This window comes from Triplophysa dalaica, chromosome 6 (genome assembly GCF_015846415.1).
Source record: "Triplophysa dalaica isolate WHDGS20190420 chromosome 6, ASM1584641v1, whole genome shotgun sequence".
NCBI classification, from domain to species: Eukaryota; Metazoa; Chordata; class Actinopteri; order Cypriniformes; family Nemacheilidae; genus Triplophysa; species Triplophysa dalaica.
The window spans coordinates 16180250-16198934 of record NC_079547.1 but is presented as its reverse complement, the minus strand read 5'-3'; the positions used below and the strand labels follow the sequence as shown (position 1 = coordinate 16198934).

The window sequence follows — 18685 nt, the reverse complement described above, 5'->3', positions numbered from 1 at the left end:
GAGTACAAATAGAGAGAAAAAACACATTTAAATGTATAAAGTAATATAATAATTATATTTAAAAAATCTACATGTCAAATTATTTTAAACCACTTAAACAAAATAAAGTTGCTTATAACTTTGCAGACAGTGCCTGTTATGATGCAAAGCAAGTTTTATTACACAAAAGTGTGGCACAGATACAGCTAAATGACCGTTAAGTTATTTATTGGATATTTAATTACAATAATTGAGTTTCATTCATCCTCACCCTCAACAACCACCCTGTTATCTTGACATTTACTGGTTTATAGAACCTGAAATCATAGGAAGCAGAACATCACTGTCCACAACAACACAGTTATAATGGGAAAAATTACTTTATCTTTTATTTTTGTTCTGTTGAATATTGACATTTTGAAGAATGCAGGACAGCAGACAGTTCTGGGGCACTTTTGACTACCGTTATTTTTTTCCTACTATGCGAGTCAATCTGTCTGCTTATAAGCATTATTCCAAATATCTTTCTCTGTGTTCATCAGAACAAAGATCCAAACTACACATCATATCACTGTTGAATCCTGAAGCAAAACACTGAGACGCACAGATATAACATTCTGTCCAAACCATTATTTATTTAGACGACAATGTCATGTTTAATCCAGAGCTTTATTGCCATTTATTAAAACGAATAAGTCAGTAAACAGTTTGAATATTCTTTGTATTCACCTCTTAGAATTAAAAATGACAGAAATCTCTCTCTGAGACACGGGTGAATGTACACGGCTTGACTCGGCAGAGTTAAACTGATCCGTATCTTCATGTTCAGATCCATGATATTCATGCAACATCTCACATGTCATCGTGTCAGTAAACAACAACAGTCCACAGCCTTTACAGTTTCACAGAGTTTAAACACACAACAACACACAATCTGAAAGTCCTTATCTCTTATCCTCATTCAAACACACTTTGTTAATGTCACCGTTCTGTGAGTTATTCCACACATCATCCACATCACTCAGATCATCTTTGCTGCAAATACATAAAACAACATCAATAAAAGAAAACAAATCTCAACAGGCCGACAGCTTTGAAATGAGACTGGACGCTATTGCTGAATGATGATGTCATCATGATAAACATCCGTAACGCTTACAAGAGGCACTTTAAAATACTTCAGATGAGAAAAACATGACTTATGCTCATGTGTCACTATGAGCATCGACAACATTTCAAAAACACTTCAGGAACGTCTGAGCGAGTTCATAGAGAAACAACAACAAACAAACAAGCAGCATGAACCGTTTCTAAACTCAGATCAAAGTCTGTAAACAAACATTTCAATGGAATAAAGCAGAACTTCAACCCTGTCAGTCAGATCACAAATCTGTTTCTTATTCGAGAAGGACAACAGTCCAGATCTTGTGTTTATGAAAATCCAATATTGTGATAAATATTGTGTGTCTGAGGCACTGTGCTGCTTGTGTTAAATGATGTAACACTATCAAGAAAAGTTGTTTAGTCTAGTGGTTTACTGTGAAGACGGAGGTAGATGGCTTACAGAACATTACAAATCAACGTCACACAAAAACGTTCAACATCAGAATGGCGTCTGGTTTTAAATAAATAAAAATACAGCGATGGAATGAAAGCATTTTAAAAAACCTCAATAAAGTGAACGAAGAAGACATGAAAACATCACGAGAAACAGATTCGTTTGAAACACAGAATAGAAATAAAACTCAAATCCACAGCCCTTGCACATGAACCGGAGCCTTTTCTGTGATGATGAGAGCTCAGCCAATAGCATCACCCCCCTCAGGACACGTGATCTGGACGCTGAACACGGCCGGTTCGCCACTCCGCTGTGATTGGCTGGTGTGTTTGTCAGTCAGATGGTTTTGGAGAGATTATGTGTATTATGTGACCTTCTCGTGCTGGATCTGATAGTAGCACGCCTGCGTGAAGAAGAGAGAGACTCGCTGCAGGTGTTGCTTATGGGTGTGTTCACAGTGCAGACGTTATAAATGCTTTATTTACCTTCAGTGTGGTAAACATGATTCCATGCTCTCCGTGTTGAACACAAGGATCCATCAGGTCCTCGATCAGACCGACCTCTGACCCCAGATTCCTGATCCTTAACAGAACAACAGCTGTGTCAAATAATATGTTCCCCAACATGTGTTCTGGTTCGTAGTCTCCGAGACCCACAGTGTCATGAGCCGAGAGAATAGCCTGAAAAACACAAATGATGATCAGCAACCAACCACCTCTTTGAATATTATATCACAAAATTATATAAATAATAAATAAATCTTTTGATCTTGTGTCTGATCACATACAGGTTTATAATCAAAGTCTCAATTGAGTGTTCACCTGTAGGTGCGGCTGACTCAGGAGACTGTAGAGTTCTCTAGCTTCATCTGAAGGGTTCGAGATTGCCATCAGATCTGAGAGAATCTAAAGCGACAGAACTAGAGTCATGACAAAACCTCCAAATGTACTGATAGAAGAGTCAAGACCGGACCACCACAGACCTGGACCCTCCAAATCAGTACACAGAGCGCGTTTCATTGATTTTAACACGTACGATAGTTCTGTCAGAGTTTAGAATGCAGAAGCGGTGTGGTGACATTTGCCTGTCAAATTAGCACTTTACAGCTTTAACCATATTCAACAGAAGTCAGAAATATATGAGACTGCACTTAATTCACACGCAACTCCTTTCATGCGTTCTCTGAACTTATCAGAAGGGAGAAGATGAAGCAGATGTAACATTTCTTCCTGCCTGAATGGATGTTTTTGTCTGCACGCAGGATAAAATTGCAACGCACGGGATCTTCAGTGAGTCTGTGCAGCTTAAAGAGAACATTAGTTGTAATATTTCTGAACCCATGATTCACATTTTTTTACAAAAACTTGCCTGTGAGTAAACAGTAATTAGCAGACCACTTGCAGTTCCACCGAGGACCACGGACCCCCGGATGAAGACCCATGGACTAAACAACATACACGCACTGACACACACAATCTAGAACAAGAGCTGGAGAGAAAATACACTCTTGTACAGCTGTCATACACTGTGTTTTCAATTTTTGTCAAGTGATGAGTTGCTGTAACTCATATTAGCAACAAAACATTTTACCTCATTGTTGTCTGCTGTGTGGAATTGTCTTCCACAAGTGACATCAAGCTTGTTTGCGCAGTTTATGAAAAAAAATATCCACTTAATAAACAGACATCGTTCCGTGTGATCCACAGCATGCTTTCAATTAACAGAAAGCAGAAAGAATTTGTAATGTTAACAATAACCAGTAAATACTTATATATTAATATATAAACATAAAGACACACACAACACAACCGTGAAATGCCCACAGAGTTAGTTTGTACTCCAGTCTGAAGTACTGCTGGAACCGGACATCATCCAGCCGCAGCTCCTGCATCAGCCGGTGGTACTGGCAGTGCTGACTCCGATCTGTCTGGGTTCACAAAACTAACCCTTTAGTGAAATTATGCAAAAAAGATAAATAAACAAGATGGATTTATATATTCTTGTGCATCAATAATTATGTCTCACCAATGTTAGCTAATGTTGTATGAATTCCTTTAATATTCAGGTTTAGGAAATCAGATTTTTATCAAATCCACCGAAGTAGTGAAAATCCTGATGTTGCACACCCCGGTGCCGTAGGTGGCGATATAGACCCAAACATGTTGGTTGCGAAACCCACTTTTTACCTGTGACGAATCTGGAACTTTTATTAGCAACCATATATTTCAATGACCTCTGGTTAATGATATCTGCTGTTGTGATAAAAACTGTGAAATTCTCAAATTGTATCCTAAACTATTTCCTTGTTTATGAGCACATGCGTTGACCGTTGCTCAGTATTATTATTACTTGGGAGGAAATCTTGTGAAATTTCTTCATAATAATTAACTGAATATGAGAATTTAACTTTTTTAATTATTATTATTATTATTATTATCTTTTTCGATTCAAATCAATTTGACAGTTCTTTCTGTCTGACGCCTGAACATAAAGTGAAGTAATATGTATATGTTTCAAAGATGTAAAATGTAATACCTGGATGAAGCCACCGTTACACAACCGGCATGCAAAATAATTTTGTTGACCACTTTTGCCTCCTTTTCCATTTTCCTTTTTAACGAGGAACAATCTAATCAAAAGAATTGGAGAAAAAAAGACAAAATAAACTCTTCTTCAATTGACAATACATTTATATACACCCCCCTAAAGGATTTTTAGGAACACCATACGAATACTGTGTTTAACCCCCTTTCGCCTTCAGAACTGCCTTAATTCTACGTAGCATTGATTCAAAAAGGTGCTGAAAGCATTCTTTAGAAATGTTGGCCCATATTGATAGGATAACATCTTGCAGTTGATGGAGATTTGTGGGATGCACGAAGCTCCCGTTCCACCACATCCCAAAGATGCTCTATAGGGTTGAGATCTGGTGACTGTGGGGGCCATTTTAGTACTGTGAACTCATTGTCATGTTCAAGAAACCAATTTGAAATGATTCGAGCTTTGTGTCAGGATGCGTACATGGTGGTCATAAAGGGATGGAAATGGTCAGAAACAATGCTCAGGTAGGCCGTGGAATTTAAACGATGCCCAATTGGCACTAAGGGGCCTAAAGTGTCCAAGAAAACATCCCCCACACCATTACACCATCACCATAATTGCATTATTGAGAAATTGAACAGGTGTACCTAATAATCCTTTAGGTGAGTGTATATTCTGCTTTTGAGTGGAGCTCCACTCGCCCCATCGGCTGTAGAAAGCCTCTATTGTGAGCTTTTTGCTCTCAAACACACTCCAGATTATTCCAGAGAAGAAGTGGTGTTTGAAACGGTTTGCAAACATTTTCATAAAAGCCAGTCTAAGCGTGTGGGCACAACAGTCACTGATGAATCCCAACTGTTGCACCTGAATCACTCATCAGAGACCTTGTGATCTGCTCAAACCTGCGGTCTGAATCTGCTGTTGTGGAAAGAAACCCACTTTTTACCTGTGACGAATCTTGAACTTTTATTAGCAACCATATATTTCAATGATCTTTGGTTCATGATATCTGCTGTTGTGATAAAAACTGTGAAATTCTCAAATTGTATCCTAAACTATTTCCTTGTTTATGAGCACATGCGTTGACCGTTGCTCAGTATTATTATTACTTGGGGGGAAATCTTGTGAAATTTCTTCATAATAATTAACTGAATATGAGAATTTAACTTTTTATTTATTATTATTATCTGTTTTGATCAAAATCAATATGACAGTTCTTTCTGTCGGACGCCTGAACATAAAGTGAAGTAATATGTATATGTTTCAAAGATGTAAAATGTAATACCTGGATGAAGCCACCGTTACACAACCGGCATGCAAAATAATTTTGTTGACCACTTTTGCCTCCTTTTCCATTTTCCTTTTTACGAGGAACAATCTAATCAAAAGAATTGGAGAAAAAAAGACAAAATAAACTCTTGTACAGCTGACAATACATTCATATATATACACACGTGTTATACAATGACACAAATACTCTTTAGACAAACTTACATGACTTTTTATATTATATTTATGTTAACATATATTACTGTTTTACAGGCAATATTAATCATTTACAAGCTATTAAACAGCTCAATATTATCATGAAGGAACAAAAGCTCATCACAGCACTAGAATTTACAAAGCAATGTTTTCTTGTGAATTTGATATTAAAGGAAATCAAAAGAAAGACATTTTACCTCTGTGCCAGGTGTACTACGTAATATTGTAATAATTTACCCAAAATTGTTCATTTGTACGTTTTATGTGGTTACCTGATCTCAATGTGTGCTTCCCCTTTAAATGTGCTTTGAAAGCTAGGTGACTGAACTTCCGGTGCAGGCTCCTCCTCTTCCCTTCTTGTAATATTGCTCAATGGGAGAGGTAGGTTGCTTTTTGGTTTCTGACAATCCTATTTAATCCTTACTTTAATTCATTTTATATGTATATATATCTTCACTCAAGCGTGTGAATAATGTTATTTTACTTGTATGGGTGATGATTGTTGTCATTTTACACCTTTTGAGTCATATTTCTCTTAAATGTAGAAGTGAGCACATGGTGACGAATGTACAACACATTTATTTTATAGAGCACCATAAGAGCCTTTAATCTGAGAAGCTGCTTGTATGTTTCTGTCGATCAGATTAAACGATCCAGTGAACTGAAGCCTGCTGTCACGTGTCTGTTTTCACACAACGGAAAGTAGACCAAGTGTCTAATAACTGGTGTCGCCGGACATACGCGAGCCACCGGTTACACGTGGTGTCGTGACCCTTTGGATTTCACCGATCGCCGGAGTTGCTGCATCTACAGTCGACGGGTTTGCTGTAACTAATCGCTGGAGGAGAGTTTCGCTGATTGTTTCATCTCTTCACGTCATTAACTCGTTACCTGTATTTGCTGCTCATATCATATAGGACTGTATTCATCGAACGCTTGACTTTTGTGAGGTATGTTTGAAAACAGTTTTGTTTCTATCAAAGAGTAATGACGGGAATATTTGTGATCGTTTGATTCTTTCTTTCTGTGAAACGCCACACTGATCAATTTTGACTGTCTCTTTACATGTGTGTTTCTGCAGAAATACATTTTTTTTCTTTATCTCTGCATGGTAGTACTGTGTGATTTTGTGTTTTTATTTTCTGATGTTCTTATTGTTTATTATTTAAACTAAGTGATGTTTGACGACACTGTTGGTCAGGATACTTTTAGCTCTCTGCAGCAACCTAGTGCCATGCTTTCAGTCGACAGGGTTAGAGGGGATTTTAGTCCTGACAAAACGTTTGAAACTTCACTTCAATGTTTTTGGGAGGGTTTTCTTTTAATGCAGAAACTGACCATGTGCACGAATAAGATTCGGCTATTGGTACCTCAGTGGGTCCAGCCGCTTGTTTTGTGCAGTCTAAGTCAGATGCGCAGCATTCAAGTGCTCATGTAGATGCTTCTGAATTGAAACTCATTGTCCAACATGTGACATCTCTGCCATTTTTTATAGGTGACCAAAGTGATTCATTCTCGCTGCACGAATGGGAAGACATGATGTACAGTTATTTGAACGGTAAGAAGTGCACTGATGTAACGGCTTCTGATCTTATTTTGAGCAGACTCTCACTGTCCAGATCCTGGTCTTGCTTTGTCTTTTCAGTTTAAGCCTGCTGAACAGCGGAGTGCTACCGAGGTTCAAGAGCGACTGGATTGTCACCATAGGAACCTGAAAAGAACTTCTAATAGAACCCAACGTTACTCACCTGTGTCCACCGGCATAAGTGCACATATGACCTGGAAATCGAAGTCTATGGGTTCAGTTTCATCGTCCCTACTGTAGTAGTGCCTGGACAGAAAAAAAAAATAATAATCGGCAGTAACGCATCAAGTGCGTGCTTCAGAGGATGAAACTCAAAAAAAAGTACTGGGAAGTTATTTCGTGCCAAAACACATCCCTGAATGCGAAGAGCTTCTTGAACTTCTGAGCTGCATTTCTCATTGGTCTGGTCCTCACCAGCGTGCTAAACTTGGGACAGTGAAAGTTTGTCAAGCTGTTACTTTGCATCTTTATGCCCATGATGCTCAGCATATTTGGAGATCTGAACTTTTCCAGCCCCCTTTGGTATCTAAACGATTTGCTTTGTTTTCGCCCATACCGAACAAGAAGCATTGACACGCCTGGAAGTGGTGTTTGCACGGTTGAAAGCTAGTAATCTGAAGTTGGCTTCAAAAAAGTGTCACTTAGGCGTTTTATCAGATTTTTGATGTCGCTTTTGAGGAGTTGAAAACGGGTCTTGTTGAGAGTGTAGTGTTAGCCCAACCTGATTTTGAGCGTCCTTTTATTCTCTGCACCGACCCGTCGTTAGACGGCCTTGACGCAGTGCTTTCTCAAGTTCCCATGGTGAAAATAAAGCACATCCTATAGCATTCGCCAGGAAGTCTTTGAGCCACAGCCAAGCCAATTACCCTGCACACACACTAGAGTTCTTGGCCCTGAAATGGTCTGTATGTGACAAGTTTTGCCACTGGCTGAAAGGCCATGAGCTAACTGTATGGATTGATAATAATCTGCTCACATTCATCATGATAAAACCAAAATTAGACTCGTATGAACAGCGCTGGGTTTCAAAACTCGCCCCGTACAACATTTAGATCCAGTACATCCCTGGCAGATTGAGTGTTGTAGCGGATGGACTGAGTCGTGACCCGTTCGTCAAGCTAGTGAGTCAACAACTTCTGTCAGAGTTTTATTCTAACTGCTGAAGCATGTACGTAGTGTTGATGACGGCTCTGTTCAGAGGACATTCCGTCTGACGTGCCTCCCCCAGACGCTTGAACGAAATTTAATGAAAACTCTGAGAAGGATGTTTCCATGCCTGGAAGATTGGGATAAAGGAGCTGTTTCCAGAGCTACATCCCTGGCTGATCACATGAGTTCTTTGATTCCTGCCTTTCAAGATGGCTTCCGTGCTTTCTTATTGTCGGAATTACATTGTCGGCAGCAGAATGATGCAGTTATTTCAGGGGTGTCTTTCTTTGTCAGCAGGAAGCGCAGACCTTCCAGGCGCGAACGTGCAATTGAGGATTTGCGTGTTTTGAGGATCTTGAAGAAGTGGGATAAACTCTCTTTGCTAAATGGCATTCTGTATAGAACTATCAAAGATCCACTAACAAAGCATAAGAAGTTTCTGTTCGTCCTGCCTGATTCCCTGCCAGCTCTTTCCGGTGTTCATGATTTGGCCGCTCACCAAGGTCAGCCACGTACCCTGTCTTTAGCCCGCCAGAGGTCCTTTTGGCCTGGGATGGAACCTGATGTCCATAATTAAGTCAGAAATTGTACCCGTTGTGTCCTGAGTAAAACTCCAGAGCCAGCAGCAAGAGCACACTTGGAGAGTATCAAGACCACTGCCCCATTGGAGCTCCTCTGTATTGATTTCTGGTCCGCTGAGGACAGAAACAATAAATCTGTGGATGTCTTGGTAATCACAGATCATTTCACAAGGCTAGCTCACGCTTTTCCGTGTCAAAACCATCCGAGTTAATCAAAGTGTAATGGGCACTTTGTATGCTTACATGTGTAGAGGTTTGGCAAACTTCTTTCATATTTGTGTCCCTTGATTGGGTAGCTAATTGTGTTGATGGTCTTAACTGTTTTTTTTTCTGGTGTAGACCAAGTGATTCTCATGACCTGTTTTTTTGTTTTTACTCTGGAAATTTTGTGTAAATTCTGGGGGGTGCATGTAACAGGTATACAAAGTGTCCTACTAAATATTGCAATAATTCACCGGTAACACCGCCACGTTGACTTATTTCATCTTCCACAAGTGACATCAGGCTTGTTTGCGCTATATTTGAAAACAAGAGTATTCACTTAATAAACAGACATCGTTCTTCATTTAAATGTATTTTATACATAGCTGGACAGAATTGACATTAAACAGATATAGCAAAAAAGTTTATACCTGTGACGTACACCTCAGATTCTTCATCAATGCTCTTGGACTAGAGCTCAGGAGATGCTTTTAGCTTACACTTCTCGCATGAGCATTCGAGGATAACCGGCTCACAAAAGACGTCTTTGACAACTTTTGCCTCCTTTTCCATTTTCCCTTTTTACGAGGAACAATCTGATCAAAAAGAACTGGAGAGAAAAGACAAAACAAAGTCTTGTACAGCTGTCAATACATTCATATATATATATATATATATATATATATATATATATATATATATACACGTGTTATACAATGAGAGAAATGACACTCTAGAAAAACTTTTTTTTTTCATTAGCACTTTGGTTAATATCAATGTTAACGTTTCGGCCATTGTCTTGTGTGGCATTGTCTTCCACAAGTGAAATCAGGCTTGTTTGTGCTATACATGAAAACAAATTCATCAACTTATTAAACGGACATCGTTCGTTGATTAAATGTATTATACATTGATGAATTAAAGTGTACACATAGCAGAATTGACATTAGCCACAAAGAACTTTAGAGAAACAAGTTTTTTACCTGTGACAAACACTTCAGATTCACTAGAAACGCTCAAGATGTCGAGCACATGAGATCCTCTCGGTTCACACTCCTCGCAATGGCAGTCGAGAATAACAGGCAAACAAAATAATTCATAAAACACTTTTCCTAATCGAGATTGTTGAGTTTTCGCCATTTCCTCTGTATATATGTTGGTCGCTGTTAAATGTTAAATCGGTTGTGCTGTGAAGAGAAATGACAATTCTGTCTCTGCGGGTGAGTTTTAAAGACTTTCTGTGTGACGTAATAAAGGAGAACGCGTCATCTCTAGTAACTTATGTAAGATCAACGATAACGCTCCAGTAAAACCACAATATTCACAAGTTATGTGTTTTACTTATTAACTGCGGCACTAGATGTTATCGATCATTTATTTGCAGCTTACACTGAGATCAACACACCCAGAAAGTTCTATCAAAAATTTAACTTTACATCTGCAGAGTGAAAAAAGTACAAAAGTGTCTTAAACAGACTCAAGAGCAAACATTTCACCTCATGCTTTTGTCAATCCTGTGAGAATAATCAACAAACACACTCTTTGGCAGACACAGCTACAGGGGTAATTGCTAAAGCCAGACTTTTGTTTTTAAAATGGAGTACAAAGTGGAGTGCTTATAACTTTGCAGACAGTGCCTGTTATGATACAAAGCAAGTTTTATTACACAAAAGTGTGGCACAGATACAGCTAAATGACCGTTAAGTTATTTATTGGATATTTAATTACAATAATTGAGTTACATTCATCCTCACCCTCAGCAACCCCCCCTGTTATCTTGACATTTACTGGTTTATAGAACCTGAAATCATAGGAAGCAGAACATCACTGTCAACAACAACACAGTGTATACAATCCAATAAAAGCTCAGAATGACTTTAAAGTGATACTTCACCCAAAAATGAAAATTTGGTCATGATTTGACCTGATAAACACAGAGAAAGATAATTGGAAGAATGCTTATAACCAAACAGATCTCAACCCCCATTGACTCCCATAGTAGGAAAAATAACGTTATAATTTTTTTTCTGTTGAACACGAAAGATGACATTTTGAAGAATGCAATCTCCATTTGGTGTCAATACGTCACTGCAATTGAGTATAAAACAAAGATTTTATACACATGCGATACAACTTTTCATTATCGAATAAGCCAAACCTTATCGGCAATTGATCTAACCGTATACCACTGACCATTTACAGAGTCGATTAGATCTTTTACAGCTACTATTCCTGTATTTAAAAACCTATCGATTACTGAACTTGAAAATATAAAACTGGCTTTAAAAAGAGATTACAGAACAATGGTTCTAAAACACCATAATGTTCATCCTCTTGTCTAGATTTTTTTTAAACAATTGCCAAGTTTTTAAGACAGTCACATAAAAATTAAAAAAATAAACTCTCACAGTGCATTACTGATACGTACACATACACACATACAGTGTTATTGTGAATGTGTTTTGTTAATATTGTTTGCTTTATGGAAATAACCACAGACATGTTTTCATCAAATATCATTTATTGCAAATACAATAACATAGATTTTATACACTTGCCAGTTTTGTTAGGCAGAGCCAAACCTGTTTAATGTTCAACCTGGACGTTTGTGGAATGATAAGATGTAATTATGGAATGTATGTTTTATTTTTGTAATATGCATGTTTGTTTCATTTGTGGTTGACAACTATGTGTATTATTACTCATGGGTTTTACCTCCAACATGGTATGATCCGGAGGTGGAGCCTAGGATATAAAAAGGCTCCCAAATCACCATGAGGGGAGGTTAGAACCCGCTCAAAATAAAGAGTAAAATCGGTTGGATTAGAATGTTGAATTAAGATTGGATATGTGCAAACAGATGCTGTTCAGAACTTTGTGTTTTAGCTGAATGGGCCAGTATATTGGACATTTTATTTATTTTGTTAGTTTGATAATTTGCTGTTGATGCATTTTGGCTGACTTTTTCATATTTGAGAAGAGAAAACAATAAAACTCTTCATCATACCTACAAGTTCTTATGTGTCACTTACTAACCAATTGCTCGAGTCATCCTGTCAACAGAAAAAATTACTTTTGAACCAAAAGATTTTTCAATTAAGAACAATTGCTTTTCCAAACTGATTCCCCCAATATTTTGTAGAACATACAAGCCTAATGCAATCCAGAGGATTTTGTCTGTGCAGTACAATAGCTTTTTTAATGTTTGAAGCCTCATTGCCTCCAATGTTTTAATCCCTGCCCTCCTTCCATTACTGGAAGATATAAAACTCCAAGAGGAAGCCAATGATACCCGTTCCCCAAAAAAATATACAAATGCTTTTTGGATTACAATCAGTAGCTCATCAGGAGGATCTAACACCGTTAATGTGTCATAACATTGAAGCTGCTAAATTATTGACAATTAAACAATTAGAATCTCCCTCTATAAGATAACTTTGGGAGAATCAACCTCCATTTCTGTAATCTCCGGACCACTTTGTCAACTAGACCTTCCCAATTCTTTTTCATATAAATATCAGTTCCTAAATGAATTCCAAGAACTTTAAAACCATTCCTGACCCATTTACATTGTTGTGGTAGTTGAGGAGGGTCGATGTTTCTCCACTCACCCAGTAACAAGGATGTACACTTCTCCCAATTAATTTGAGCAGATGTGGCTTTTTGAAAAGTTTTCAGACTAGAAGTCAAGGCAGTCATGTCCTCAATAAAACCGATATATCATCAGCATAAGCTGTATAATTAACAGGTGGAATTTCTGGAAAACCAGGAACACCGAGTCCATGTAGTCGTTTGCTTAAATAAAACAGCAAAGGCTCAATAGAAATTGAATACAAAAGTCCCGAAAGTCTTGAAAGATGACATCCTTGCAGTATGCCTCTTTTTACTGCGTAAGGCCTGGTTAAACAACCATAAATCCTGAGAATACGAAATGTATCATTATTTAATTTTAACAAAACTTTTATTACAAATCACAGAACAATTTAAAATTCACAACTTACAGAGACAAAAACGGCAACACCAATCTCTGGGTTCAAGTTTGAAATGAAAGAATTGACAGCAATGGCACCGTGAAGGATCCTCCACTGCAAGTCACCTGAAAGAAAGAGAGGAAGAGAGAGAGATAGAGAGTGAGTGAGTGAGAAAGAGAGAGACAGAGAGAGAGAGAGAGAGAGAGGAAGAGAGAGTGAGAAAGAGAGAGAGAGAGAGAGAGAGAGAAAGAGAGAGAGAGAGAGAGAGAGAGAGAGAAAGAGAGAGTGAGAAAAAGAAAAAGAGAGAGAGAGAGAGACAGAGAGAGAGAAAAAATAGAGAGAGTGAAATTTAAAATTTCAATTTAAAATTCTACAAACACCTTAAGAACAGCGACACAGACACACTCCATCACAAAGCCTTAAGTCATCAAGAGCTGAGCCCAGAGAGAAACCCCTTCATCCAACTGATCTCACAACTAACTCTACAACCCCAAACATGCCCAAGTCAACCCCAAACCCCAGCCAGACTAAACCAAATGATGAAAACACAAAAAGAGAAATATCTCAAACACTGGACAGAAGCAACAGCTCAAAGTAAACTGGAATGCTATCTGTCACTAAAGAGAGAATATAAAGTGTCAGAAGACCTCACAAGCGTATCAGACCCTAAACTAAGAAAAGTGTTGAGCATGTACAGACTCAGTGATCAAAAGGTCACTGTAGAGACGGGCAGACACCATGGGCGTAAATCCCGGGTGGGACGGAGGGGACATGTCCCCCTCTATCCGACGGTTGTCCCCCCCTCGATCAATTAAATTCGCTATTGTCATAAATATATTTATTTTTATCTAATCTAATTGTGTAATTAGTAGAAAATACAAAAGCAAAAATTGCGTTTAAAATTTTGAAACTGTTGAGTTCCCCCTGCCTCTCACAATGGTTTGGCCCAATAGTGCTGTTAATCTCACCTGCGCATTGCGCAACACGTTCAATCAGGTGTGCTGCTCAGTTCATCAGGGGTTGTTGAACTCCAGTAAGAAGTATATTTTATTCACTTTAAATGAAGTGATTCTCTATAATGTAGTTCATGCTGATTCATTTATAAATTAGTTGTTTAAAAAAATGCTGATTAACGATGTATTTCCAGCGATTAAAACGTTACTTAGCTAGTTAACGTTAGCTTGTTACATAGGACTTCACACACTGCAACTAACACGCCGAAGCCGTTTCTCATTCATTGTTATATTTTAAGTAGAGTTGAGCCGGATACTCGGCTGAAACGAGTATCCGGTACGGATAAAGCACTTTTGCCGATTACGAGTATTATACGAGTAATACGAGTCAATATCTGTGCTCGGATTGAATAAAAATCCTCATTGGTTAGCTGACTGTGTCTGCGTTCTGTGATAGTCACGGCGCCCCTCCCCTACACACATTACAGATGTATTGTGTTGCTGACTGTGTTCGCAGCTCTCTCTCTCTGTCTCTCCCTCAGTCACTCAGGTTCGCGGGTCTTTTCCGTTAACGTTTAGGGTTTCTTCAGCTTCAGGTTTGTTTTTTTATTTCGGGTTGTAGTACTTACTTATTAACCAGTAGAGTTTGGTAAACGTGGGGTTTGTTCAGACGTGGTGCATGGTAGAATGCGACTCGCGTTGCGTCTCTGCCTGTCTTTTTTAAACCGTCAGCTGGCTCTAACCAGTTTTTAATTAAAAGTTAAAAAAATAAAGTTATGTTGAGATGAAAGCTCTTGTTCATTACATTTTACTTCATAATTGCAACCGCACGTGTTGTATTCATTGTTGCAAAACTTATTCTGTATATAGTTCGTTTGTCATCGTGATCAAAACCATTGATCTCAAGCTCAATGCTGATGCTGTCATGTAAATATTTTTCTAATCAGCATTAAATATAACAATTTCTGATCAACCCATATCAATTGCATGCTTAAAATAACATACCGGTTAAAGCCCCGCCCATCTCAAGACAACCCGACCCAATTTCCGGGTTAAATTCCGCCCACTTAGGCCACGCCCAGTCCGAGTACAGATACGGACACAGATAATTCATATGGTTAACAGATACAGATACAGAAAATGCTGTACTCGCTCATCCCTAATTTTAAGCGACCTGTCATGATGTGAACATTAATCGCAACACTTAGCCAACGATCCTGTCATTCAGGTCCCGTGTCACACACAGCCGCGAACATACCGGTTACAGTTTTGTGATGTTGGCACTATATCTAGCGTCCACTAAAGGTGCTCAGCTTTCATTCAGTTAGAGAAGATTGTTTTCTCAACATCTATTTTCTACAGTATGTGTGCGGCGGATAAAATAAACATTCAGTTTACTGAAACTCTGGCGATTCATCAACGAGTAGCCTACAACACAGAATTTAAGTTTGTTTGGCTACACGAACATGAACAAAGTTTGTTAGCGGAGATTTGGCACTACAGGGGAAAATAACAACCACTCAATAATGTCGATGTACGGTTACATTGTCAAACAATGTTGCAGTATAAACCAGGATAACATTTTAAAACTGTTTAAAAAGTGACTCAATGTCAACATGTAGTATCATGGGTAGTTCCTGTCTTCACAACAAAGACAAAAAATATATACAAATGGAAAAAGCTTTATTGTTCACAGTTCAGTTCAGTTATAATATGACTGCAAGTCTGCATGATAAACCTATAAACCTAATGCATATTGTCGCTTAGTGTCGTAGTAAGTACAATTTTGACTGTATTATTTGTGTCCCCTCCAAAAATTGCTCTTGAGAAATTTTATATGTATTGTCCCCCCCCTACTGTTAAATGAGATTTACGCCCATGGCAGACACAGACACACATGGACACCGAGAGAAGAGCGACTGTGTCCACACTGCACACACAATCAATTGGAAACAGAGCTGCACTTTCTCCTCTCCTGTCTCAACTACACACACACATCAGAGAAACATTCTTCCCCCAGTTTACAAACTTACACAAAGACTTTGACCAGTTTAAACAAAAGGACAAGATCTCATACATACTGGGAGAAAACTCAAGAAGCTCAAACCTGCTGCAAGATATGTCAAGTCCTGCCACGACCAAAGAACAACCAGCACAACAACACAACACTGACAGGACAACACACACAAACTGACCCTCATTGAGAACTTTAATTAAAACTCTTTTTCTGTTCATATTGAGATGTATATATTTAGATTTTTACTTATAGACTTTTAATTTTATTCTATCTTATTTTTTATCTTAATCTGTATTTGTGCATGTTTATATTTAATCTTGTGCGTTGGCAATGTAAATTTTCTTTTATCATGCCAATAAAGCTCCTTTGAATCTTGAAAGAGAGAGAGAGAGAGAGAGAGAGAGAGAGGGGGGAAGAGAGAGTGAGAGAGAGAAAAAGAAAGAGAGAGGGAGACTTTTGACTTTTAAACCCCCTTTTAATCGCTTATTTCAGGGTCATTTTCATTTACTAATTAAAATAGTTTATGGTAAATAAAACAAAATAATTAGACATTACATACATTCAAAATCACATTCATAAACAAAATAAAATACAAACAAAATACTTCACCAATTCAAAACTAAACTTCCACATTCATTTACAATCACTAATGCTTCTCTTGTACCCCATCTCCATTCAAATACTTCAACATTATCCATATGTCGTAAGTATGTATATTCAATTTTCACTCTTTATTCTACCAATGATTTAAACATGGCTACCAGATCAGAATCCTTTCCTTCGTTTTTGCATTGATGGGATTTCAAAACAGCCAACTTTGCTTGACCATTTAAAAAATTGGCAAGAACACATTGTTGCTGCCATGATCTTCTATATTTATGTCCTAAGACAAACACAAATTTATCAAAAACAAAACCCAATTTTGTGATCAAGTTTCCAAGTATTACAAACAAAAAATCAATCCTAGAACATTCAAGAAACATAGATTAGAGGATAGCACAATGAAGAATTCGCCACTGAAGAACACCACATTTTTTTGATATAGGAGTTTATAAAGTACTCTCCAAGATGGATAAACCCCTTCGCATATAGAGAGCTTATCTCTCCATTTAGTATCTGTCCGCCCCTGCAATTGGCCAGCATGTACAGATTTGACACAAATACAATACAGCGTTTTCATCCCCACATCATGAAAAACCAATTCTCCATATCCCTTCAATAAATGATTGATGATGAGCACAGAGGTCATCACGTGAACGTCAGTTCACAGTACTAAGGTACTGAGAGGTGTAGGTGCAACTGAATCAAAGATACACATTGTTTTAAAGCATGTTTATTGACCCCTAAAGATGGTACGATCCATTAGTTTTGGGCGGGAAGTGTAAATGTGTATAGGTGAGGTTGAGACAAAGGAAAGGAAGGTTGGTTGAGCATGGTTGGGCTTAGAGAAAGACCCAAGCCTGCAAATGTCTTTCTATCTGTCAAGGCTAGCGTGATGTCTGGATTTGCTGCTCACAGCAACATGTTGTTTCAAAACAAGTTTCAATGTTTGTATAGTCAGTTTAAACAATTTTTTTATGTATTTTTTTTCTTTTTATTCTTAATGTGGGTAAAGTCTACGGATTCATTCACGTGTGAAGAGACAGCTGTCCGAAATAAAATCACTTGGATTGAAACAAGTTCCCACCTTGGTATGTTTTTGTACTCTCCCAGGCCTTATGGCAGTAAGACTACTCCGATTGTTTGTAACAATGGACCGTCCGACTAAAAACGGCGGCAACAATCCTCCTTCACCCACCTCCTTCAACACTAGGTATCACCGTTAATTCTGGGGAATTTGGAGATGTAAAACCATTTACAAAGCCTGTATCAACGCTAGATATTATTACAGAGGGAATACCATCTTTGATACATTTGATTATCTTCTCCACGGTTCTCAGAGATTTTATTTGAACCTGTGCAGCAACTGATTGCACAGAACGCCACTGAGACAAGGTTACATCAATTAAATCCATTATTTTACTCACCCCAGCCTTTAAAAAAAAGGTGATGAAACAGGACAAGGCGGTTTACAATTTTATAATGGGATCAAAAAACAAGGGTTCTAAAATTCCATAGTTCTCATCATCTCTTCTTAAAAAACTTAACCATTTCCAGGATTTAATTAGAGAAGTATAAAAATTGGATATAAATGTATGTACCTTTTCCTCAAAGGGTTTTTCAACTAAAAACAACTGTTTGTCAAGAGCTATTCCACCCAGATCCGCCAATATAGATGTGCCAATTACAATCCACTGTGGTGGATCAGAGCAATACAAAAGTCTTTGCAATGTTTTCAGTCTCATTGCTGATACTTTAGATTCAATGTGTATTAATCCTTGACCACTTTCTGCCACAGGAAGGTAAAGGATCCCATGGATCAGCCAATGATGACCATTCCAAAAGAATTTTACAAAAGCTTTTTGAATTGTAGTAAGCAATTCCTTAGGGGGGTTTAATATGGTTACTCTATGCCATAGCATTAAAACATCAAAACTCTACCCCTGACAGAAAGGTTTTGGAAGAAGCCATTTACATTTATTTAATCTACCATTCACTCGGTTTGCTAATCCCTCCCAGTTCTTTTCAGAGTATTTATCCGTACCAAAGTAAACACCTAGTAATT

The 18685-nt window shown here is 38.0% G+C and overlaps 1 protein-coding gene and 1 long non-coding RNA gene across 2 annotated transcripts; one reads left to right on the top strand and one right to left on the bottom strand.

Moving 5' to 3' along the window:
* Positions 1 to 373: 373 nt before the first annotated feature.
* Positions 374 to 2566, bottom strand: LOC130425065 (alsin-like). The gene is made up of 3 exons (XM_056751116.1): positions 2359 to 2566; positions 2023 to 2217; positions 374 to 1940 (listed from the first exon to the last, which is right to left on the bottom strand). Exons 1-3 carry the CDS (start codon positions 2425 to 2427, stop codon positions 1902 to 1904), a joined length of 303 nt encoding a protein of 100 aa, XP_056607094.1. The 5' UTR covers positions 2428 to 2566; the 3' UTR covers positions 374 to 1901.
* Positions 2567 to 6215: 3649 nt separating this feature from the next.
* Positions 6216 to 12085, top strand: LOC130424854 (uncharacterized). The gene is made up of 3 exons (XR_008906988.1): positions 6216 to 6513; positions 7059 to 7121; positions 7209 to 12085. It is a non-coding gene; the product is annotated as an uncharacterized LOC130424854 (long non-coding RNA).
* Positions 12086 to 18685: the final 6600 nt, after the last annotated feature.